The sequence below is a fragment of the Aulostomus chinensis genome, chromosome 16 (assembly GCF_037954235.1).
Source record: "Aulostomus chinensis isolate RoL2024-O1b breed Wild chromosome 16, RoL_Achi_v1.0, whole genome shotgun sequence".
NCBI lineage: Eukaryota > Metazoa > Chordata > Actinopteri > Syngnathiformes > Aulostomidae > Aulostomus > Aulostomus chinensis.
Genome location: NC_141335.1, coordinates 17,189,958 through 17,215,699, shown reverse-complemented (window position 1 = coordinate 17,215,699; position 25,742 = coordinate 17,189,958). Strand labels below are relative to the sequence as shown.

The 25,742-nt window shown below is 39.0% G+C and overlaps 1 protein-coding gene across 1 annotated transcript; it reads right to left on the bottom strand.

Annotated features, from left to right (window-relative positions):
* Window positions 1-829: 829 nt before the first annotated feature.
* On the bottom strand, window positions 830-25,742 carry pitx3 (paired-like homeodomain 3). The gene is made up of 4 exons (XM_086179909.1): window positions 25,554-25,742; window positions 17,869-17,986; window positions 11,005-11,210; window positions 830-3,383 (listed from the first exon to the last, which is right to left on the bottom strand). The coding sequence occupies exons 2-4, from the start codon at window positions 17,975-17,977 to the stop codon at window positions 2,814-2,816; spliced, it is 885 nt and encodes a 294-aa protein (XP_086036035.1). The 5' UTR covers window positions 17,978-17,986; window positions 25,554-25,742; the 3' UTR covers window positions 830-2,813.

The window sequence follows — 25,742 nt, the reverse complement described above, 5'->3', positions numbered from 1 at the left end:
AACACCACGAAATACATGAAACAGTCCGTCTTGCCTTATTTATTAGTTTCTGATGTCTACATCTCTTATCCATAGTTAACTACATACATCTAGGCTCTTCCACATGATGTCCTTTGGTAACTAATTCTCATCCATGGAATCTCCCTTGAAACTGTGTGGAGCCCTCCTAGGGAGGCTTACCTTGCACTCTGAATATCTCCTCTTTTCTGCTGGTTATGCATTGTTCAATCATCTCATATTTTAAAACACACATTCAGGGAGTAAGGCATTCTATCATCTTAGGCTTGCCTTGAACTGTCCATAGGCTACAGAACAATACTGTGGGTGATATCACATGATGCACTGAACTCTGATCTACACTTATCTCAACCTTACCTGTAAGCATGATATCCCATGAACCGATGTCACTAATTCTGCATCTTCTCTCTCCCGTAGTTTTGACCTCTCTTTGCTGAATGCATCATCATGATCATGGTGACAGTTATTATTGGCATTTTTGTTATGCTATATTGTTTTTCCTCCTGCTGTCCCTTGCTTACCAAATGGTGGAGTCTACTGTCTATAGGTATTCAGGATTCAGGTTTATGCTTTAGTGGAGGATGACGGAATCGGTTCGATGTCCTGTATTGATTCTTAGCATAAATTATTTACTCATTTAGATGGGGCTTTAGTCGGAGGTCTATGAATTGTTGTTATTATGTCTTTTGATTTCATTCCCTGCACAATGTATTGTTTAAAAAACAATAGTATCTTGTCCACTTACTTACTTTTCCTTGGGAAATGTAGAAGAGAACTGGCAGGCTCAAAGGGTGCCAACAAAAAGATCCAGGCAATTGAAGTTGCACACTCTGAATTTAATTTCAAGCTACTAAGTTAGAATTTAATTCAAAGGCTTTGAAAGGCTCTATCCTTTTCAAGAATGAAACTGCCAGTCTTTAATTCTTGTTCTACTCTTTTATTTTGCTTTTTAACATTTTATTGTAATCTTTTCCTCTTTCTGTGTCATCCATTGACAAAATGCAGTGTATTTATTGATAAGTCTAACTTGACTCACTTAACTGATTCGAGCATTACTGACCCATCAAAGCAAGAGTTTCTGTAATGATATATTGGTGAAGGTTCAATAAAGATCTTCCTTTTCACTTTCCATTGGAAATTCTGGCATATTTGTTTCTCACTTTCCTCCTCTCTTCCCCCTGTTTTCTAGATGGACATCCTAATTTCTGAATCTATTGGATGCAAATGCTGAGCCAGTTGTTGGGGTCTTACCAGCAAGTCTTATCTTCTCATCATTAATTAATTATATAATTGTTATTTTATTCCCTACTTATTCCAACTGTTCTTGTAGAGTTCACTACCGATACCTTTTTGTCATGAAATACCTATACATGCTGCAAACTTCTCCTTTTGAAATAAGAGACTTGGCATGGTAGTAGTAGTAGCAGTAGAATTCTCATGTATGTGGTGGAAAACGTGACTTCATTGAACTTATCTAGAAATTAGCACAAAATTTATAACAATCATGGAAATGTCAGTGGACTTAACAATTGCAGGAAATGATGAGATTGATGGGCTGCTAACCCTTCATTTGTTGCTCTGCTGGGACACCTCACTCCTTGAGGCCCTTATGTAATGCTGGCACTGCTTCAACATGGGCATCTGTGAATTCCTGCTTTGTTACTGGATAGCCTGTGGTTACCACTCAGAGTGTAGGTCAAACATATCAGAGAGCAGGAATCAGGAACATCTATAGCTCCCTGGCTCTCTCTCTCTTTCCAACTACTCTCTTTCACTATTGCATAAGTGTTGTCATGGATGTGACCAGAGGTTTCCATAGCATTGCATTCATTGTTGTGAGAACATGATGTTTTGGCCCGTGTTTAATCAACTCAATTCATAGGATATATATATATATATGGATGGACATGTACTGTTAAATGTCAAAGTCCCTTGTAGTTCATAAAAACGGGCTTTACTTGTTTTGTTTTTTTAATGAGACAAAGCAGACTACACCAGGAAAAAAGCTTGTTTTTTGTTATAACAACTGCACTCTTACATATATTTTTACAGTCATGGACTCCCTTTGTAACACCACACAAATCTATATACTCAATGGCTTTTTAGTTTTACTTTAAAAAGTTTGCTGATGTGGCTAAATTTTGACTGAATTGTGACAAACCGCATGAGCTCATGCTCGTCTAAATTAACCTCTTCACCTGTGACCTTCACATGGGAGAGGAATTCACAACAATGTCTTACGTTCCCAAACAATGTGCTAATGGGCTTTTGTTTTGGAAGAACAGGCTTTTCTCATCTTTAAAGTACTACATTTTCATATATTTTGGCACATACAAAACAGAAAAAAGTCCATTATATACACCCTCCATTTCACCCACATTACAACCACAGGTCCCTTTTCCTGTGATAATAGCAAAGACCGCAATTAATTTTTTTGGACCAAGATGTTGACCACCAGTCCATTTGATGCATTCCTGTTTCATTTCTCCTCGATTCCTAGATTTACTCTAATCATGCAGTTCAAAAGAAGGAAAAATCACAATGGATAATAATCTTTAGAAATCTTTGAAGCAGTTGGTCAGCTCAGCGACAAAGTCTCACATATTTGAGAGAATTCCCTTGAAGCACAGTGGTCCATCTGGGCATCTCTATTTGTTGTGTCACTTTTGAAGATGATATCATTGTGAACCATCAAATCAAGACTGCCAGTCTGTGGCAGATGGAACTGAAGAGATGTAAGTTTGGGCAATAGTGAACTTACAGCTGGTAAGTTGGTCAGGGGTCATGGAGCTTCTTCATACTGGCCGATCCACAGCATATTGGCAGGGGCTCAGGTTAGACACAGGGTTCTGCACTGCCGGATAAGTGAAGTTGGTATGCTGCTTTGCCTTGAGCCGCAGGCTGGCCAGGCTGGAGTTGCAGGTGTCTCTGTACATGTAGGGACTGGCTGTGGTGGCATAAGGGCAAGTGGCCGCCGTTACTGCTACCGAGTTGAGTGCTGTGGGGCTGTTAAGGTTGTTGAGGTTGCCCAGGTTGTTGAGGCCTGTGGCAGGAACTCCAGCCACCGCCGAGGGCACCATACTAGAGGCCATGTTCATAGAAGGGATGGAGCTGGGGGGGGAGAACATGGGTTGGGATGACAGGGGGCTTACATTCATTGAGTTAAAGAATGGGAAGCTCTTGGCAGAGAGTGGGCTGCTTGCCAGGCTCTTGGTGGCCCAGTTGTTGTAGGAGTAGCCCGTATACATGTCATCATAGGGTTGCATGAGTCCGTTGAACTGGGCACCAAAACCGTTTTTGCACAATTCTGCTTGCTGGTTCCTCTCACGCTTTCTCCATTTGGCCCGCCGGTTCTTGAACCATACCTGCAAAAGTCAAAAGAAGAAGAAAAATGGGAGTGTATAATATAATTGTTTGTCTCTCCTCAAATCTTCCCTTACATCCCCTGCAAATTCGGCATCAACAAAAGCAAACATTCAAGGTAATGCAGAAGTATTAATCATCACAGTATAACACCAAGTCAATCAAACTTTTAGGATATCAAGCTGTCAACTTAGGTAGTGCAACTGATTGTGAAAAAATTTCACCTGTTTTGGTGCTAATGAAAGGGACAGCATCTACTGTAGATAGGAGAGGTAACAGTAAGCCTCCCCAAAGGGATGAAGCTTTGCAGGTGGTGGCCACAGACCATTTTACGCCGCCTTACTTTTGTCAAGTTTTCTAATTTTATATTTTACTTCTGTCCCGACTGGTTGCATGAGTACCTGCAGGCCATTCTGGTTGCACAGGTAGTCCAGTTTCTCCAGGATGGCATATCCATAGTGCTGTCATAAGAAGGTTTGTTGTGTCTTCCAACACAGTCTCAAGAGCTTGGAGAAGATATCAGCGAACCTGCCATTACTTGAGGAGACAAGGCCGTAGAAGGGCAACTAGGTTGTTGCCCTTCTACGGCCAATCAAAGCAAATGGCCATTCCTATTAAGCCTGGGTCTGCTCGACGGTCCTGCCTGCTAAAAGAAAGGTTTTCATTGCCCCTGTCACAAGATGTGCTTACTCATATAGAATTGTTGGGTGTAAACAAATTTTAGTTATATTGCAAAGTGTCACGACATAACTTTTGTTGTAATTTAGTGCTATAACAATAAAATCTCTTGGAAGACCCTCATAAACCCCTGTAGGTCTCTGGACATCACTTTGAGAACCTTTCTCAAAACTTTGGGAAAAATGCTATTTCTTGCAAGTACAGCATATTCTGAAAATTGGCAAATGACATCAGTGACCTGCACAAAGCCAGCAAATTCTTCTGGAGCTTGTTTAGGGAAGAAAATCATTACTTGTGATTTTAACAAATGTTATCATTGCAGACAAGGACAGTGGGTGGGAGATGAGGGGCAATGAAAATTTTATTTTCAAATTACTTTCCATTTATCAAAAAATGTCAGAAATCATTAAAGTCAAAGGAGTTAAAAATACTTTCGGCAATATTGTGTGTGTATGTATCCAGAAATTTTGAAAGGTATGATGATCCCATCAAGTAAATTGAGGTGTATACTCAAACCGTCATATTAGGAAAGGCTTATTAAACTAATCACTGACTTATTTGAATTGTGAGATCCAAATGAATGAAATGTCAGGGAAGGGCAATCTTCTCATTTGTGATTTTATGGTTCTATATTTGGCAGCTATGAATTGGATTAGCTTTAGCAGAAAATCTGAATTGATGGGTTTTAGAAATGAAAACTGTCAAGTTCCTATGAGTTTTGGACAAACTTTTACTAAAATTAAAAAAAAAACCACAAAAGCTTTTCCTTTTAGTCAGGACAATACAAATACAATAGAACTACATGAAAGAGCCCCCCTGGTTAAATGCCATTCTATATTTGATATATTTCAAAACAATTTTACATCAAATCCTTACAAAACATTTACAGGCCTTTCCTGCTCTGAAATCCAGCCGTCTCTCTGCTCCTTTGGCATGCATGCTGCATATCATCCAATCCTCTGTTATTATAGTAACAAAATACTGTTGGCCATTAATATGCGAATAAAGCACATATGACTCCAGTTTTTAATCCAACTTAGTGACAGTGGGGGGAAAACCCATGCCAGAAGAGAGAAACTACTCAGTCTTTACAGTGACTCAGAGGCAACACTGGACAAAGGTTTGTGGAAAACACAGAATGTCAAGGTCAAATGTGGGTACTGTTTGCACATTTATACATCTTTAAAATTTCCAAAATGTAGATCCATCGTTGTCTTCCGCTTATTCCTTATGAGTAAGGAATAAGACTGGAGCCTATCCCAGCATCTACGGGAGAGAGGCAGGGTACACCCTGGACAGGTCGCCAGTCCATCGCAGGGCCAACATACAGAGACGAACAACCATTCACACTCACATTCATACCTATGGTCAATTCAGAGAATTCAATCAGCCTAGTCCCCAAATTGCATGTCTTTGGACAGTGGAAGGAAGCCAGAGTACCCGGAGAGAACCCACGCAGGCACGGGGAGAACATGCAAACTCCACACAGAAAGATCCCGCGCCCGAGCCGGGACTCGAACCCGGAACCTTCTTGCTGTGAGGCCACAGTGCTAACCACCGTGCAGCCCCAAAATGTAGATAAAAGGGATAAAAGATACCGATACTAAAAAGTGCCCTGACATCTTTTTAATATTAATGTCAATTTCAAATAATAAATATTTCAGAAGATTTCAGGTCTTTTTCTCCCTGTCAGTGGATGACTCTAAGCATAATGTCAGAAAAACAAGATCTCCCGGCAGGCAGACTGTATTGTGAAATATGTATCAATTTAATAATGGTTTTCAGTTACATGAAAACATGGGAACCATGGAAAATTAACATTTTTTTTTCTAAAGGAGGCTAGCAAAGCCGTATCTAATTGAACCAAAAACCAGTCAGTCCACCATCATCAACAGCTACCTCAAGTTAGGCCATCCATCCATCCATCCATCCATCCATTGTCTACTGCTTATCCTGTTAAAGGTTGCCGGGGGGGGGGAGGGGCTGGAGCCTATCCCAGCAGACTTTGGGCGAGAGGCGGGGTACACCCTGGACGGGTCGCCAGTCCATCGCAGGGCCAGCACATATAGACAGACAACCATTCACTCACAGCCATGCCTACAGTCAATTTAGAGAATTCAATTAGCATAGTCCATTCTTGCATGCCTTTGGCCTCTGGGAGAAAGCCAGAGAGAACCCACACAGGCACAGGGAGAACATGCAAACTCCACACAGAAAGATCCCATGCTCGAGTCGGGACTCGAACCCAGGACAATTAGGCCATGGGGTCAAATTATGATGTATGTACTAACATGAGAATTTCGTCGGTAAAATTAGAACAGTATATCAAATTTCACAAGTCAATAAATCAGTGAAAATTGCAGAATAAAAGTTATGCATAAACTTTTATTTTGTTCACAAGTTCTTCCTTTGTATTAAGAGCAGCATTAGACTATGTCCACTATCATGTTATCTAAACCTATACTTCACTACAATGCTTAATTATTGTACTTAGACATTCTGTTGAAGATGGCAGACCTTGAACGTGTGACCTGTAAAAATAATAATAGAGAGCTCCATAATATCTTTTGTTGATTGCGTTTCCAGCCAGCAGATATATACAGGTCCAATATTCACCCTATATTTTTTTCTTGGTTTTGGTTTCGGCAAAAAAAAAACCAACTTTTTTACCAGCTACAAAATTTTAGTCCTGAAACCTTGTTCTGGTAACAATTCTCCAAATGTTCTTCGTAAAGGCCAGGCAACATTCACAAAAGACATTCTACACTCTAATTTTGGTTGAGGCAACTGATTCTAGATCAAACATTTAACATCATCCCCATAGTAATATGACATCCTTAAAACGCTTCATTGGCAAAATTAGAATTTCCAGAAACATTCCATGCTAGCTGATGCTAGCTGATAGAGTTTTTCCAAATGTCCTTTCACACACCTTTTTATGTGATGTAGTGCTAATGTGAAATCAGAATTAGCCCATACACTGAAATTGGTCACAAAAATGAACTTCCAATATGAAGGAGCCCCAAATAATTCATTATTTTTTTTGAACATTTGATCTGGCCACTTAACCTCTAGAAACAGATTCTATAACCGAGGGTGAAATTTTTTGAGACAGGGAGGCTTCTGGTCTTGGAGTAGCATTGACCAGCCCTGTCTGCGCAGGCCATGGTTGCAGCAATGTAAACAGTCTGTATGGAGTGTGTACCAACTCATAATGTAATAACCGTTTATATTGTAATCACAGCTCATACTGTAAATGTAATGAGTAATAATGTAAAGTTTAATAGCATTTTCCATCCATCCATCCATCCATCCATTTTCTACCACTTATCCTATTAAGGGCGGTGGGGGGGTCGAGCCTATCCCAGCAGCTTTCAGGTGAGAGGTGGGGTTCATCCTGGACAGGTCGCCATGGCAGGGCCAACACATATAGACAGACAACCATTGGCTCTCACAGCCACGCCTATGGTCAATTTAGAGTATGGATTAACCTCGTCCCCTCTTGATGTCTTTGGACTGTGGGAGGAAGCCGGAGTACCGGAGAGAACCCACGCAGGCACAGGGAGAACATGCAAACTCTACACAGAAAGATCCCATGCCCGACCTGGGGCTCGAACCTGGAACCTTCTTGCTGTGCTCTGAAACTACATGAACTACAGTCCCCCTCCCTGTTCCCTTATCCACCCTAGTACTGTAGTGCCACCTATGTACAAATCATCGTCAAACACAGGCCTCTGCCTGTAAGTGAATTCTAAGTAGTCAGTGTGCCGGTGTGGTCATTATGGACTTAATGCTCCACCACGTTTTGCAGAGGTGAAAGCATGACCTTTCAACCTGCAGGAATGGCAAATGTAAAAAATGGTGATAATGCAACACTTTTCTCACAGTATAAGCCAATGTTACATTATGAGGTGCTACATAATTGAGCTCATAATGTAATAAATTGTTACATTATTACATTATGCGCAAAGACGTTATTATGTTATGCGCTCATGATTTTATTACATTATGAGCCAACCCTGCTTGTCAGGAAGGCCAGCAATTGCATTGTCACCCACCAGAATGTATGTCCTCCTGCCCCATATAGCTGCAATGGCCATACCAGCAGGGGTGACCACACTGCTGAAAATTTGACATTTCACTCTCACATGTAAACATCTTACATAGTCAATAGAACAATTCTGAAAAATTAATGAATGTTATTGCTATCCAAAATTTCAACTGAAAATCCTTTTAAAAAAGTTTTTCAGTAGTTTCTGAATCAAAAAACCACATTCTGATGATCAGAAATTGCATAGAACAAGTACAAGCGACAAAATTATTATTGTTGGAAGAGTGTTGAGTCGCGATTTATTATGAAAATTAGTTAATGGTCATTTGAAAATGTGTTTCCTTCTGTTTGCTTTATCATGGGATGATCATAATTCAAAACAGATGATAAATTTAATATGAGAAATTGATTAGATTACAGATTACAGGCGGCATGGTGGTGCAGTGGTTAGCACTGTCGCTTCACAGCAAGAAGGTTCCTGGTTAGGGCACGGGATCTTTCTGTGTGAAGTTTGCATGTTCTCCGTAGGTATGAATGTGAGTGTGAATGGTTGTTTGTCTCTATATGTTGGCCCTGCGATGGACTGGCAACCTGTCCAGGGTGAACCCTGCCTCTCACCTGTTGCTGCTGGGATAGGCTCCAGCCCCCCCGCAACTCTTAACAGGAATAAGTGGAAGACAATGGATGGATTAGATTACATATGCTTATATGTATATGTATTATATGATCGACACCCTCCACGCCCCGTTCCAAAAAAGCACCCGAAATCCAGAAAACAACACTAAATAATATCAAATTATTCATTGTTTTCCACTTGGGAATGTTTCCTCTGTCCTACTAATTTTTGACCTGCAGTTAATTGTTTTGGTCCATAAATGTCCAACAAAACATGCTGCTTGGACCTTTCAGTGACACACTGAGAGTTACTGAGAGCAGACTTTCTAAACTTTTGAGCAAATTTGCAAAGAACCAACAAAACCAATACGACAAACATTACATATCAGATGAAAAGGACAGCTGCTTCATTCAGGTGTGTTTCAAGATTTGAATCATCAATGGAGAATGTTGCTGTGCTTCATGTAAATGTGAACTGTGTCTCATGTAAATGAGGGGACACACCACTTTTGTTTCTGCTGGGGGGAATATCTTCAGAAAATATACATTGCTTTCATCAGGTTGTCCATGTTTATTTTGCCTGCATTAAAAAAAATAAGGCAAAAGGGGCATATAATCAAATAAACTGTCTTTTGTTAATCTAACAGAACATTTTATTTTCACTGAGGTACAGTAGCCCCATATCAGTAATATGCCATTGCTTAATCCATTGCTGAGTGTAAGTACAGTTGAATCCTTTTGCATGTAGCACCACACTTGTCTCCCGATAATCCTACAGAAATCAATTTCACATCTTCTAAGATAAATTCCATCAGGACTAAGGGAAGGGACCCTTCAGTTGGTGGATGGCCACTCACCTTCAAGCCATGCAGCCCCTGGTACCATCTATAAACAGTATATAAACAATTTATTTGTGGTTCATACAACACTATGCAGAAATGACACAATATGAAGACATAGTTTTTGTAGTTGTTGTTCTCATCAGACATGTATCATTAAACACTACAACTATGATGAAGTGTTATAACTGTATGTATCCCATTTATTAAATTGTTATATAGTGCTTACAAGGAACTTTTACATAAAGAGTCACTAGTTTGAAGAAGAAAAGCTGCTGGTGGTGGTGCTCGCTGTAGAGCCATGGAGATCTTCCTGAGAGTGGCGCTAGAAGATTGCTAATTGAATGGCCAAAAGTGAATGAGTCCCACCCATGAGGAGCATTTGACCTGTAAATGTTTTGTCCATCTCTCTGTGTAATTGTTGACAAAGAAGAAAGAATGAACGAATGAGCAGGGTTTTGTCATGTTGACATGCTTACACAGATAAATTCCTTATAATAATAAATAATTAGGCATAAATGCTTCAGGCCATTGTGTTACTATCTTACACATTTCCTAGAGGAAACCAGAGTGTAAACAGTACAAAAAGAGACTGAATTATAATCTGTGATTGTATCATGTTTTAAAATTCTTCTAAACTCACCCATTTTTCTTATTCTCACTTAACATCTCAACATAGTTTCTTTCTCTTGATTAAAGCAATACTTCTCCCAGGAAGAGAGTTTTGCCTTTGACGTACTTACAAATATAATTAGTGTTTCGGGCTCACAAAGATGTTTTTTTCACTGCTGTATCAACAGAATGCTGAAAGAGCCAACCAAGTATATTTAACTGTACGCTAATAGTGACTGATGGCTGACAACAGCCACAGCGACAAAACAAGAGTAAAATGCCCAAAAATGTCCATTTACAAACTATAACCACATCATCTGAATTAATCCATATCATCTGTATCCCGCTGTATCCACAAACACTTAAAAAACTAAGAACATACTAGCTATAGCCAATTCCAGATCGGGACTTATTCATGAGCATTCAATTGAACCAATTCATGATTTATTTATTTATTTATTGACTTACTTTCTTATCTACTTGCTTATTTAAAATTTTGAAAGCAGAAGATACTGTTCCCAATGAACAAGCAGATTTACAATTTACTTTATGAAATGGTGGTGCTAGGTCAGCAGTCTAGAAGATGACTGAAATGTATAGCAAGCAGTTACCAGCATACCACACAAACCATCCAACAGAAATACATTTCTTATGTTTTAATTAATATACAGCCACAATCTACTAATCTGCAGTCCTTTATTCATTCATTTATTCTGAACAAGCACTATACCTTGAACAAAAATGCAAGAACTCATCACTGAAATCAATTGCTGATAGAAAAGTACAATTTTGTACCCTCTCGCACAATGGAAAAGAGTTTGTACCCACCCTGACCCTTGCCTCCGTGAGATTGGTCCACACTGCAATCTCCTCTCTGGTGCTCATATCAGGGTAGCGGTTCCTCTGGAACGTGGCCTCTAGCTCTTGGAGCTGTTGGCTGGTGAAGTGAGTCCTCTGCCGCCGTTGTTTCTTCTTCAATGAGCCATCGTCAGCGCTGGACTCATCAAGCTGGTTCTGGTGGGATTTCTCTGTGTCTGAAAACACATAGATGGAAAACATGATTTTATTAGAATTAAAAGACATACAGCCAAGGTTGTACAGAAAGTTGAGAGAAATAATCATTGCATCAACAGACTAAGACAGTAAAAGGCCATTCCTGAACTTTAAAAAATTGGTCATTGACAATCGTTTTGATGTTAATAACAAGAATTATATGAAATGAAAGGATACATTTTTATAGCTACCTAAGATAGATAGATAGATAGATAGATAGATGTTGAGTTATGCTCTCAACTGTTGGCTCAGACACTAACGCATAATTTAAAGATGATGGTCTCTTGTCGTAAGTCACCAAGCTGTTTTAAAAAGTAAAAAAGTTCCCTATACAATGTGGGTGACTGCAGTTCAAACCAAAAAGTGCTTGATTTTTCTTTACAATTAGAGTGACATCTCATTCATACATTTCCATGTTAAAGCTTAGTGATAGATGTAGCTTGTGCTGCCCAAGGCTATATCTTATATCGTCATAGATCAAAGCAACAGTTTTTATTGCTGACCCACCTGTATTGTTACCGCCAAAGCTTTGGTTGGGACATAGGGGCAAAAACAGCTTTGCATATGTGTATGACTTCAGTTGAGGATTGTGTAACCCCCCCCCCCCCATAAATGACACAATGGTTCAAATCAAAATTGGCAAGAGTGCGGGCTTGTACAGTAGACAGAATTAAAGTTCTTAATTAAGGGGAAGGTAAGGAACACAAAACAATTTGATGGTAAAAAAATAAAGATTGAGATATACAGAAGAACCACAACTTAAGGGGCCACCATAGCATTTTCTGTTTGCACGACTGTGATTCAACCACCCAATAAACTCTTCTGAATTCATAAAATCAACTACTTTCTCAGCATTGCACATGTTGCACAAGCCCCCCTTTAGCCTAGCTCTGAGAGAGAAAAAATCCTGGCGCTAGCCATGCTATGTGGTAAAAACAGGGAAGAATGACGACAGGACAGGGGAGAAAACACACATAATACCATTGGTGGTGTCATCTTTCAGTTAATAATGTTCAGTGATGCTGTAATTTGTATTAACAAATTCATTTTATATGGTCTAATAGCCAGGCAGCACAGTGGTGCAGTGGTTAGCACTGTTGCCTCACAGCAATAAGGTTCCGGGTTCGAGTCCCACCTCAGCCACAGGATCTTTCTGTGTTGAGTTTGCATGTTCTCCCTGTGTCTGCGTGGGTTCTCTCTGGATACTCTGGCTTCTTCCCACCGTCCAAACTGTCCACTAGGCTAATTGGATACTCTATATTGACCATAGGTATGACTATGAGTGTGAATGGTTATCTGTCTGTCTATATGTGATGGACTAGCGACCTGTCCAGGGTGTACCCTGCCTCTCACCTGTCACTTCTGGCATAGGCTCCAGCCCCCCGCACCCTTAACAGGAGTAAGCAGAAGAAAATGGATGGATGGATGGTCTAGTCAATTATTTTTCACAAAGCAAAGCCACCCCACCTTCTGTGGTTCTGAGGTCCGAGAGAATTTATTTGCCTTAACAAATGATCATGGTATGACCCTTAAAGCAGGGATTATCAAAAAATAAAAAACAATATTGATTTTCTTATAACACTGAAATATGTTCCGATCATCTTAAAATAAAAACAAAAACCCTTGTATATTTAACCAATGTGTTATATTCTTTAAGTATGCCACACAAACTGTCTCGCTTTTTTCCATTAAAAAGATGTGCTCCAGATAATTTCTGTCATTCATTTATAATCTCCATTAGAAATATTTTTTTGTCATTTCTTCCAAAATTCCATTGCAATTTTTTTCTTGGCTTAGGCATCAAACTATATCTACACTACAGTACCAATTTTTGCCCACGTTTATTTATTACTTTATTTTCTTAAAGTACCCAGTTATTTGTATGTATTATAATAATGTTAGGTGACAATAACCCTGATTCTGTAATTATTGTATAAGGCCCATAAGTCAACTCTAAATTTTGGCACAAATCATTTGGAAATGGGACAGTGTCCTGTGATAGCACATTAAAATATTACATATTAGGATTTTTGGTGAGAATGAGAATATGACATAGGCGGTGGGGGGGGGGGGGGGTAATCAGACCCTTAATAAAAGATAAATTGCCAAAATGTAAAATGATAATGATCCCAATGATGATCCCAATGAAGACTTGGTCCTAATTTTTTTTAATTAATGTTTATAACAGAAAAGTTCTCCAACAGATAACAAAAATCAAGCACATACAAACACACGCACACACACACACACACACACACACACACACACACACAAACACACATGTACTGAATTTGGAAAAGTCATATAAGAAGCATTTCAAAGCTCCTATACCATTTCATCTAAATGCTGTGGAACTGAATTTGCTGAACCATCCACAGAGAAGCAAAATTACCAGTACAACTCCCCAGACAATACTCTCAGATCAATCATAATCTGAAATCTCTCCATCCCTCATCCTGGAAAATTACAAGCGTATGTGACAGAGCCAAGGAAGACTGCTTCCAAACACTGCAGTATATTCAAAGATGTGCAGAAGCACTGAGTGATTGCGTTTGGCCCCCAGCACAGCATGTTTAAAAGACCACACATCCATGTTATGTCTGCCAGGGCTCCTCTCTGCCAGATTTGACTCCCACAATTTGAGGACCTCACAGAAAGAAGTGAAATTAGTTGGCCAGCTAATCCTGCGGATCAGGCTTTTGTGACTGGGGCAGGTTGGGCTCTGTTTGGTAAGGGTTTAACTCGCTGGGAGCAGTTCGAAATGATCAGCAGGCTTTAAAAAGAGGCTCTGCAGGGCCACCGTCAAAACCAATAAGGACCAGGCTGAGGCTGTTATCTGGCAGTAAACTGACACTGCGTAAGCTGTCACTTAAGGCCAAAGTCCATAACATAATACAAAGGAAAGGGCAGCCCTTTTTTAGTGCAATGCGCTGACCAACAATAGGAGCAATCTGACTGATAATGTGCCGACAAAACAGAGCTGTTCCAGGTCAGCTGCACGCACTGGCTTAATCTGCAAAACAACTAGAGACTTTTAATCACACAAGTTTTCAGGAAGAACAGCAAAGTTCAGAGCATGATTACATATTAAAAACAAAAAAATTCTGTCTATATTTTTAAAAGATACATTTCAAGCATTCATACATTTTTCTTAAAACTCTACTTGTTCTTAGTGGTCAGATTAAAGTCATTTTGTGCAAGAGCTTCATCTTGTTTTCAAAGAGAAAGCTATTTATGCAGAGACAAATTCGGGTTGCTCAGTTATGGGAGTTAGATAGAAAGCTTAGTACTTTGCCTGTGGCACAGGCGTCATCTTTGTGGTAAGGTGTGGCAGCCATATTCTTCTTTAGTGTAACCAAGTCCAGATGTAAGGAATGTGTTCATCATAAAGGAGAATAAAGGTCAACAAATGTTTTTTTTTTTAAGAAAAAGGTGTTTCATGCAAATCTTGTTTTTAAAAAATCTCATTGGGGACAATTGTGCAACAGTGTTTCTTTGACACTGTTCTCCTATTTGTGTTACTCAAATTTATCAGTGCAAGCAAATGTGAAAACAACAGTCAGATCAAGATGTGACTATACTGAGGTTATTGTCTTATTCTCTCACTTTTTATAGATTTGCTTTTCCGACATAAAAATCTTCCAGGAACTTCATTGTGATATAAAGGCTGAGACATATATTTATCTATATTTTGTTAGATAAAAGACTAAAACGAAAATTATTCAAAATTGTGTATTGAATGTAAAACTCTGGGAACAATATTATAACCTAGATAACAGATAAATGCCAATTTTTGTTGTGTGTTTTGCTAAAAACCTTCAAATGGACAAAAAATTATGCCTATGAACTTGAATAAAGAACTATGAACTATAAGAAACTGAGGCAACTGATAGTGGAACAAAATTTTTCCATTAATTGGATACTCTAAATTGACCGTAAGCGGGGCTGTGAGTGTGAATGGTTGTCTGCATGTGTTGGCCCTGCCATGGACTGGCAACCAGTCCAGGATGAACCCTGCCTTTCACCTGAAGGCAGCTGGGATAGGCCCCACCCCCCCATGACCCTTAAGAGGACAAGCGGTAGAAAATGAATGATTGGATGGATGAACTCACGTAACTTTACTATTGAAACAATTTTACCATTTCACCATTCACCAACACATTCCTTGTGTTTTTCTTTTTGTAAGACAGGCACACCTGAAATATATTGTATGTTTATGTAATTTTAAAAACTCTACTCTGTTTATTTGAATCTCTTATGCCATTTTAGTCTTATTTCAATATCTTCAACATATCTGTCATTGGCCCTCTCAGAATATCAAATGAATGAGTGAAACAATTCTTAAAAACTGACCTAGCCAGACAACTCCTCCTCCTCTGGTAGAGTAGGTTGATCCGTGAAAACATTGTTACTCCATATTTCTGTCCAAAGTAATATGTATTTGACAATTTGTTAGAACTGGACATCAAATCACACATACTTAAGCAATTAGATTATGTTAGACACACATAAACACATACACACCACTCAATTTAGACAAATACATGGCTGAGATAAGTTTGAGGCCAGGTGAAAGGAAACAGGCACAGACAGTAATGACATTTGTATTGCACACGCACTATAAGATCATTTACAAAGTTATTTATGTATTAATTTTTTTGTTTTTTCATTCATTCATTTTAGGAAAAAATACATACTTCTCTATCAGATGTATTTTTTTAATTCTTTCCTAACAACAAATAAATCCCAAAAAGTATTTTAATGGTCACTGTCCTTCCCCAACATAGAAATGACTACGATGTCAAATTAGTTGTCAATTCACATGAGGTTAAAACATCGCAGGGAATAATGAGACGCTTATAACAAAGTCCCAAGTACTTTGATTTATATTTTAGTAGGTGCCTCATGAAGGCTGTTAATCAAATGTGGCCAACTTAATAAATAATAAGGTAAGAAAAAAAGTGTATAAAATTAACTCCAATAAAGAAAAAGACTCAGGAATCTGATTGCTCTGAATGCTGTTACCAACTTTTTTTCTTTGAGAATTTAAACCAAACAAAAAAATCTTGGTATGATCATCCGATGCAGGCACAGTGGGAACCATATCTTTTTCCCTTATCTGTCATTGTTTGGGTCAAAATTATGTCTCTGAGGTCTAGGTTACTATTCTGAAGAGGTATACCATTCCATGCCTCTCTTTTTTTCAATTACATTAGTTAAAACTGAACATTACAGATGTATCAATTTAAGAAGAAATTAATTATGAAGTAAATGGAAATGAATATTTTTTTGTTTTTTAATTTGACTAATTATGTATGGTAAAGACGTACCATAGCCATCACTATACACCACATGAAAGTAACAGAGTGTTGTATTCGAGTCTCTTTTGCAGCCTGAAACTACTTGAATAAATTATTTCAGTCACTGGAAAATTGACATAGATTAGATAGTATTGGATATTCCAGAGTAAATTTTATTTACTGCGAAAATTGAATGAAGTGTCAGAACTTGTTTCCCCCGAATGTTAAAGCAACGGAGGGGGGCAACATCATTTAAGTTCATGCAGTTGATATGTAATAGGCTTCTTTTTCGCAGGCTAATGTGGACCTGAATGGGTCAAGCAGAAATGTGGAGGAAATCAAGGTGAACATTTATCATTATTCAGCAATGATAAACGCCTGCACGCTCACATTTCTTTCACAACGGCGCAACAACTCATGTCAGCGGATGTCAACGAAAAAAGGAAAATACACACCTAAAAATAAACCCTTAGTTATTGTTTTGTCTGCATTTATATTTTAGAAGGGAGAGAAATCCGCATATAAAAACTAACAGAACAGCGCAAGACAATTATCTTCATTTTGGGGTTATAAAATAAGATGAATAAAAGCAGTCTATGATGATCATCATTCCAATTATTTACCAGATCATCTTGATGAGATACGCTATTTCATGAATTAAATCCGGGCTGGATCAGATCAAGCCGCCGCGCTGGGATTCGGATACTCTCAGGAGAAATAGCCTTGGGTCTTTTGCAAATCATTTCCATATTCAAAGTAGCTTAGAATGACTTATATGTTATTACAGCGCCTCACCTGAGCCCGACAGTGTATTTAGTAAAGACAGCGCCAGCATACTCCAATTAAAGAGGCTTTGATTCCATAATGATTGAGCTGCTGACTCACGTAAGTCTGGATGCGTTTAAATCCTCTCAAAGTACAATACAAGCTCAGGAACATTGGGTTAATGGCATGTTTTCTTTTTATTAATAAACCGATTGAGATTAAAAAAAAATTAAAACCCGCCGGTGAACTGAATTAGTCCGACTTGGAAGCCCGTTCATGATTTCAGAAGTCTCCGTGTTTGATCGGATATTAATTAAAAAATAATTACAGTTTATTTAAAACGAAAGTAGGCTATTACACAGAATAAGAAAACATTTAGAAATAATAATTATAATAATAATAGTTATAACAGATTCATACTCTTAGCCTGGCTGTGAAAAGGTATTCATTTCATAATTTTTCTGCATTTCATTTTCATTCTCACGATCACGTGGACTTCACCAAGGGAGTAGGATATAGCACTACTCCAGAGAGGTTGTAAATATAGGCTACACGATGTTGGAGTGCCACTAACCGCTGTTGTCCTGGCCTTTACATCCCTGGTCATGCTGCGGGGTCCCGGAGTCGGAGAGCGACAGCGCCGGGCTTCGGGCTTCACTGTCGGTCAGGAGGTTAAAATCCATAACCAGGCTCTGCAAAGGGATATGCAGACAAACACACGTCAGTGCTAACAGACACACACATCCACCTTAGCAGTAATAAATCATCATGGGCCTCAGAGCCGCTGTAAGAGCAAAACGACAGTCTTGGATTTTCACTGAAGCCACCATTATTCTAGTATCATCATCATATTTCAAGAATATCCCTCTCCCTTCTCATGCTTTCAGTGTTTCCCATTTTGAAAATACAAATTCAAGGTTTCAGAGAGAGTTGACATAGATGATGTTGTGTCTATGCTTCCAATAACATTTCAAAGATTGATAGTGTGTTGCCATGCCTCATCAGGATGCTTAAAATATATGAATCATTTTAATTAATGCTAAATTGATGAACTTGTGAGGACATACAAAAATTCAAAATTTTCAGGTGATTCTTTTTTAAATCTTTCATTCACTTTAAAACTTTGTGGATCAGCAGCACAATCATTTGTGAGCTATTTGTTAGTATCTTACCAGTTTTAAACAATGATGTATTTTGGCTCCAAATATATGATTTGTTTTGTTTTGTTTTTTTAATTAGGTGACCCGAATCAACAAACCTCAAGCCCACATCATTTGGACCACTGTTGACTATTAATCAGGAATTTTTTTTTCTGCAAATCATTCCTTCAAATCAACATAGACACAATTTAATGTTGGTTTTTTTTGTATTTTTTTTATTTGTCTGTCTCCACTTCAGTCTTTCCATTCCTACCTCTGGCTGTGGTTGTAATCCTGAACCCTTTTGTGGGAGCATGACATAATCAGGTAACAGGACCAGCCATAAATTATCCTCTATTTTGGGCTGCATGTGGAGTGATATAATCACTGCTGTAAAATACATGCTCACATTTCCAATCCAAATTGCAAGTTGGTGAGAACTGTTGCTCAATGGAGACCAAAAATAACTGATGGTTTATTTATCTGAGAGCAGTTAACACCTTCAAATGTGTGTGTGTGTGTGTGTGGGGGGGGGGGGGGGGGGCACCACCAAACTGAGAGAAATTTAGGATGATGTATGACCTCACTCGCTGTAATGTAAGAAATAAGCTTTATATGTATCTTATTTGACCAAATAATGCATCCTGATTCTTTCAAGAAAAAGAAGCCTCAGTTGATGAATTCATATTTTCTTAGAAATCAGTAATTTAAATGGTCATACTTGAATGTGAATCCCATTCGAATTCTTTCCAGCTTTAAAAAGGAAAAAGAAAAAAGGAGGCTTTAAGTGAGGGTCAGGGTCCCCTGGACTCAACCTGATAGTGTTGTTTACCCTACTTTTTCATTTGTTTTCAGACATCAGTGAGAAAGTGTTAAGTCTGATGGTTTAAAGGAAAGTCTTAAGGCTGCTTCAACTCCAGCGAATCTGTGTCATCAAAGATTTAAAAGGGAGATAACCCCATCCCTGCAAATCAAACATTGAGTTTGAGGTGGGATTAAACCATCCCTGTTGACTGTTTGGACACTGACAGCCTCTCTGTGTTGCCTATATCAGGAGTGTGGTTACGGGTTTTATACTAAAAGGCAGCAAGTATAGTTATTTTGGCAGATGATGTATTTGTGTGTGTGTGTGTGTGTGTGTGTGTGTGTGTGTGTGTATGTGTGTGTGTGTGTGTTTGTGTGCGCGTGCGCATGTGTGTTTGTAAGTCCCTGCTCCCGCTCCTCACCTCGGGAGAATGAGCTCTCCCACTGTTACCATGTGGCCTGTTAGCCACCATACCAGTCCTTTGTGTGCTAGTCACATGTGACTTCTGCTAGAGTTAAATTTGCAGCCTCATGGGGAGGGCAGGACTCATAGCATGGTATCGAAAACAACAACACTACCCCAACCCAACCAACAACATATTACAACGTGGTTGCTCTATTGAACCAGACTCATTGTCACCATTTGAAGTTGTTGAAATGCCATTATTTTCCCCGGCGCGCTTTGAACGTAAGTGTATACACTAAACTGTTCCAGCCAGTCTACTTTTAGAGCTGACAAGGCTGTTAACTCCTTCTTGAACTTAAACGCACACACGCACACACACACACATAGAAAGAAAGGTATATAATTTAAGTGGAATTAAATATGGAAAAAATATCTGTCTCACTGAAAAGTAGATATCTGAAAGTGTGAGTTAATAAAAAGAGATAAGCAAAGATGGTCTAAAAGTACAGGACTGTGCCCAAGGCAAAAGAATTCTTACAGAGAAGCCTTCTTTATTTAGATTATTTCTATTATTTATTTGTATGTATAACACAGTAAATAAGGCCAGAGTTAATGAGATTCTTTCCTTATATTTTGTGTTTTTGCCATTTTTCTTTGGGTTACAAAAATGTAAACTTTATTTTATGTTGTAGAAATTGCAGACTTAAAGCAATTTAGCAATTTTGGAAAATCATTCTACGTGTCTCAACCACGAAAGCAAAAGTCATTAAAAGCAGTAGAAGCAGTTTTTATGAGCTCCAGCTTTCAATTATCCTCTTCTTGGACTAACGATTTCAATTTCACCATACATACGTTTTTAACTTCTAAGTTTTAATTTTAATCTCCTTCTGAGACTCACGGAACAGAGCATAATGCTGCCCTCCAACCAATCTAAATGTGCCGGTTAACAATGCAGCAACCTATTACCAATGAATATCTATTATACAGCAAACATCTTCCATCGAACACATCTGCCAGCATCCTTTTGTCTTGCTGCTGTCTAGACAAACAGTACTTCACATCTTAAAAATGCTGCCTGAGCAATTTATTATTTGTCACCCCATAACACTGCAAACATTTGCCAAGACTTTGAAAAGAGACTTGCATCTGTTTTCTGTTCAGCATCCGTGAGAATGATCAGAGCCTTTTTTCAAAGATTAGAAGACAGGAAAATGAGTATTTTGGTGTTCCCAGAGGCTGTCGTTGCATCCCTGGGAAAAAAGATGTGAGACTGAGCATAAGGTCAAGTCTCCCAGTAGAGAGATTACCTCAGTAAGCGTACTGCCTCCCTGTTGTGGCTTTGGATAAATGAACCTCTGATATGGATTTGTGGGTGAAAGTTGACTTTTAGGTCAGGGAGCCCAATTTTTGCCATGTTGATATAACCACATAAATATGGTTTCATTTTGTCCCTTTTGGGTTGTCCAAATTACTCAAAAATAGATAGTTTTATATATGTGTGTACATATATATAGAGAGAGAGAGAGAGAGAGAGACAGAGAGAGAGAGAGAGAGAGAGAGAGAGAGAGAGAATGCCGATTTAGCGGCTCCTGTTTTGTTTAGATCTCATTAATTTGCTTCGTTTTAATATCTGCTTGATTTTCTGAATCTCAATGCTTTCTAGTTTGTGATTGTGCTGTATCTAGTGTTGTTTATAAATAAACTTTTCGGTTTTTATGCCCAACGTGACTACTCACATCTGTTTGAAACATTTGACTCGGTTCATTCCATCATAAATAAGATCAGCAAATTACTTTTCTGGCAAAGACATCTCATTGCATTCTATGACCTTTGCTGCAAGGTTGTTTTGGCTTTTTTAAGATAAGGCAAAACGGATTTATTTCCTTTTGGATGAGGCCTTTCCTTTGTTGAAAACAAAACTCAGAAAATATGTGCAGCAAAATAGCTAAATAGCTAAATAATCTAGCACACGGGCAGTTTATGTTTGTTTTTCTCACAAAATTGGATAGTAGAGCCCTGACTTTTGTGTTTAATCATTTCTCTGTATTTTCAAATCAAAGAGACTCTCTATGAAAGTAGTCATTTTACTGCTGGCTGAATTCAGTCAGTGGCTGACATAGGAAACCTGAGCTGTTTTGAATGTGAAGCCAAGGTTTAGTATCAGTAAGGTCCAGTATTTTGGTCAAAAATTTGAATGCGAGCCCATCCAGTGAGCTATATCTGCCCTGGCAATGATGGATGGACACACACTAGTGTCAATGTGGTGCTGAGAGGCTGGCTGGCTTGGCAGCGCAGGGCGTGCCAGTGATGCAAGCCAGTCATTTTGTCCAGAACAAGGTGTCAGTACCACCACCACCCTACCCACCCCCCCCCCCCCAAAACACACGCACACCAATCTACTCCACCACCACCGCCATACCTACCCCTCCTCACCCTGCTACACATACATCAGGGGCGCCACATGATAATATTTCCAAAATCCAGAGCCCTCCTCCCCTCCCTTTAAGCTCAATATGGCCAACAAGCTATCACTGAGTTAACAAGCATGGTGGGTGCTCAGGAACTGACAGTAGGCCTCCTATAATGATGAGATTGTGGATTTCCTTCTGTGTGGGTAAATCCCGGCCTCACCTAACTTCTGAAGGAGGTTTATGAAAATCGCATATCAACTAGAGTTAATTTGCATCCCCTCTATCTACAAAAGGGGCTATGACATTTCCTGCTGAAACCTCCTAATTTAGATAAAGCTAAAGACCCAACCGGTATTTGTGTGTGACACTACCAGAGTGGTGTGTGTGTGTGTGTGTGTGTGTGTGTGTGTGTGTGTGTGTGTGTGTGTGTGTGTGTGTGTGTGTGTGTTTTCTTGTACTCGCTACATATTGAGGACTAGAATACGTATTTAACCAACAGAGTGAGGACATTTTTGGAAAGTGAGGACATTTTAGCTGGTCCTCACATCTTCAAAGGGCTGTTTGAAGGTCAAGACTTGGTTTTACGGTTGAGGTTAGAATTGGGTTCTGGTTTGGTTTTGGGTCAAGGTAAGGATCAGGCAGTCAGTTGAGATGGTTAGGTTTAGAGTGAGGGGCTAAGGAATGTATAACGCCAATGAAAGTCCTCACAAAGATATAAGTACAAGGATGTGTGTGTGTGTGTGTGTGTGTGTGTGTGTGTGTGTGTGTGTGTGTGTGTGTGTGTGTGTGCGTGTGTGTTGGGGGGTGTTCAGAAATAGACGCAAATCAAGCACCAAATTAAAGTAAAAACTTTGCATAAACTTGAGTGCTTGGCCTAAGCAGTAGCCTTTGATACCATTCTCACTAAAATATGATATCATCTGGTGATGATAATAAAAATAAAAAGAACTGAAGTAAAAATCCTCTAACTTTTCGGGAGATTGCCGTGTCCATCTGGCCGTCCGAGCAGCAGACTGCTTGTATATCCATGGACCGCAGGCATTAGCCCGCGAATTATTCATATACGCGTCGAGAATTAATTCCCAGGATTAAGAGTTGATTAAGATGTGTGTCACTTTGCTGTCTGAGAACTTATTAAGGGCCTCCTCGAAGAGGCGGCAGATGGAATTTCAGTCCAATGTTTGTAGATGTTAATTTCTGCTCTCCTAAAACAGCAATTTGCATATGACTGAACGAATGAGGCCGAGCCAGTCCTGCTGCACAATCACAGCCTCCATGTTAAGACCTCGGTCAAATAATTGGCTGGGCAAGCCAATGGCAGTCCACGGTGATGATGAACACATGAGCCCTCCCACAACGAGCATTTTTGGTATTGGCAAAATATATTTCATTGAATTTGCTCTGTCAAAAAAGGTAAAACAACAATGGGAGACCATTTGATTTAGGCTATTAGTGATATCACAAGTCAAGCTTGCTGTTTTTTTAAGATAGTAAAGTCGAGTTGATGGGATAATTGATTTTTTTTTAAATTATCAATGTCACAGTCAAGGTGTAAGCCATGCCATTAGCCAATAGAAATATTGTAACTTTTGCCTGTTCGTTTTAAAGCCACAAAAAAGATAGAATTAAAAAAAATAAAGCATACGACTTGTACTAAATCATTGTTCGTGCTGCACAATGAACACATTTAAGCCATTTGGTCTAGTCATACTATAATAATAATAATAATAATAATAATAATAATAATAATAATAATAATGACAATAATAATAACAACAATAACGCATTATTATTATTATTATTATTATTATTATTATTATTGCTGTTTTTGTTATTGTTGTTGTTGTTGTTTTTCTGACCCATCCATAATTGTATTTTCCTTTCAATTGAGCAGGCCGTGGCCCTCAGACTTGCCCCCCCTCCCCTCCCCTCCATGGCTGGATTATAACTACCAATACAAATATTTACATGGTACCCTGAGGCCAAACGTGAACAACAATTAAACAAATTTTATTTTCATATGTCCTGATCTGGGAACACATGCAAAAGAGTCTACTTGTCAAGGTTTGTTTGAGAAAATCCAACACAGAGATTCAGCTATCATCTCAAATAAAATCCAGCGTGAGAGCGTTTAGAAAAGTCGAATCTTTTGGTAAAACACACATGTACATACAATAATATATGGATATTTCGTTTGTTGTTTTGTAAAATGTGTTCAAGTGGAAAAAAATAATGAACTCCTCTGCTCATAATCCCAAATTTTCCAATTTGCCGTGCTTTTATTTTTGCATTCATCTGATAAAATATTGAGTGAGCTACTCATAGTCTATACAGAGGGAATTGCAGGTGCGTTGGTTCGGTCTATTGCTACAGGTGGACAAACCTAGGAATATGAAAAAATGTTTTTGACATCTGTTTTCAACGAAGATTTTCCTTGAATTCCGTGAGAATTTTTTAGAGGCCTTATGAAAGCTCTGGAATAATGACGTATTTGTTCTTTTATTAGGGCCTGAGCCTGAAGGTACTTTACTACCCTATTATGTTTGCTCGTTTAATTTGTGTTTTCTTTTTTAAATACCGTTTCAAAAAATACACACTGAAAACATCCTCGATCCTCTAATTTACAAACATAATGTACAAATAGCCCACATTATGGGAGGGTTGGTGTGTGTGTGTGTGTGTGTGTGTGTGTGTGTGTGTGTGTGTGTGTGTGTGTGTGTGTGTGTGTGTGTGTGTGTGTGTGTGTGTGTGTGTGTGAGGGGGGGGATTGTTCTTCTGTCTCTTGTGGCCCGGCAGCCACCTGCTACCTATCAATTTTCCCCACATCCCCAAATATTTTCGTCCTCTAAATATTTTAACTATGAGCGCTCCTCTGTTCAGTCTTATTTATGGTCTCATCAAACACTAGATACAGCACGATCACGAACTAGAAAGGACTGAGATTCAGAAACTCAAGCTGCTTTTAAAACTAAGTAAATTAATGAAATCTAAACATAACGGGAGCCTCTAAGCCCCTAAATCTGGCATTTATATATATATACATATATATATATGTGTGTGTGTGAGTGTGTGTGTGTGTGTGTGTGTGTGTGTGTGTGTGTGTGTGTGTGTGTGTTTCAGTTAAAGTCGTATAAGGATAATTTGTGATGACGGCCAATTTATTTTTCTCTGCAGTCAGGGTGCAAACAAACTACTACAAGTCTAATAGTTTGATGCGTTGCTGCTCATCGTTGCCAGCAACAACCAGATCAGGTTTTCTTTTTATTCTATAGGAAATTGGCTTCGTATCCTGGGCCTTAAACAGGCAAATTTTACTATGTGGAATGGCAACGGAGCCCCTTTTTTTAATATGTAGACATTTTGTCAACTTTAAAGCCCCATGGTAATTCTTGCGAAAGACAAAAGGAGAGCTAAAGAGACAGAGACAGAGAGAGAGAGAGAGAGAGAGAGAGAGAGAGAGAGAGAGAGAGAGAGAGAGAGAGAGGTTTTTGGCACTTACATCAGATCCCGGTGTGGTTAAATTAATCCGTGGAAGAGGCGAAGAGCTTCAATGCCGGTTAATGTGTGTCCTGGCCTCAGGTTTGCTGGTGACATGGACAAAAAGTTAACCTGTTCATCAAAAAGTCACAAAAGCATCAGTCTGTGTACGTGTTCCTCTCCTTCGTCTTGACACAGTGGCTGTCAGACA

Excerpts from the sequence above, each read along its gene's own strand:
- pitx3 (XM_086179909.1), bottom strand. The coding sequence starts at position 17,977 with ATGGATTTTAACCTCCTGACCGACAGTGAAGCCCGAAGCCCGGCGCTG. Across the intron at positions 11,211-17,868 it reads TAAAGGCCAGGACAACAGCG|ACACAGAGAAATCCCACCAG; the intron begins GTTAGTGGCACT and ends ATGTGTTTTCAG. Across the intron at positions 3,384-11,004 it reads TCACGGAGGCAAGGGTCAGG|GTATGGTTCAAGAACCGGCG; the intron begins GTGGGTACAAAC and ends TGACTTTTGCAG.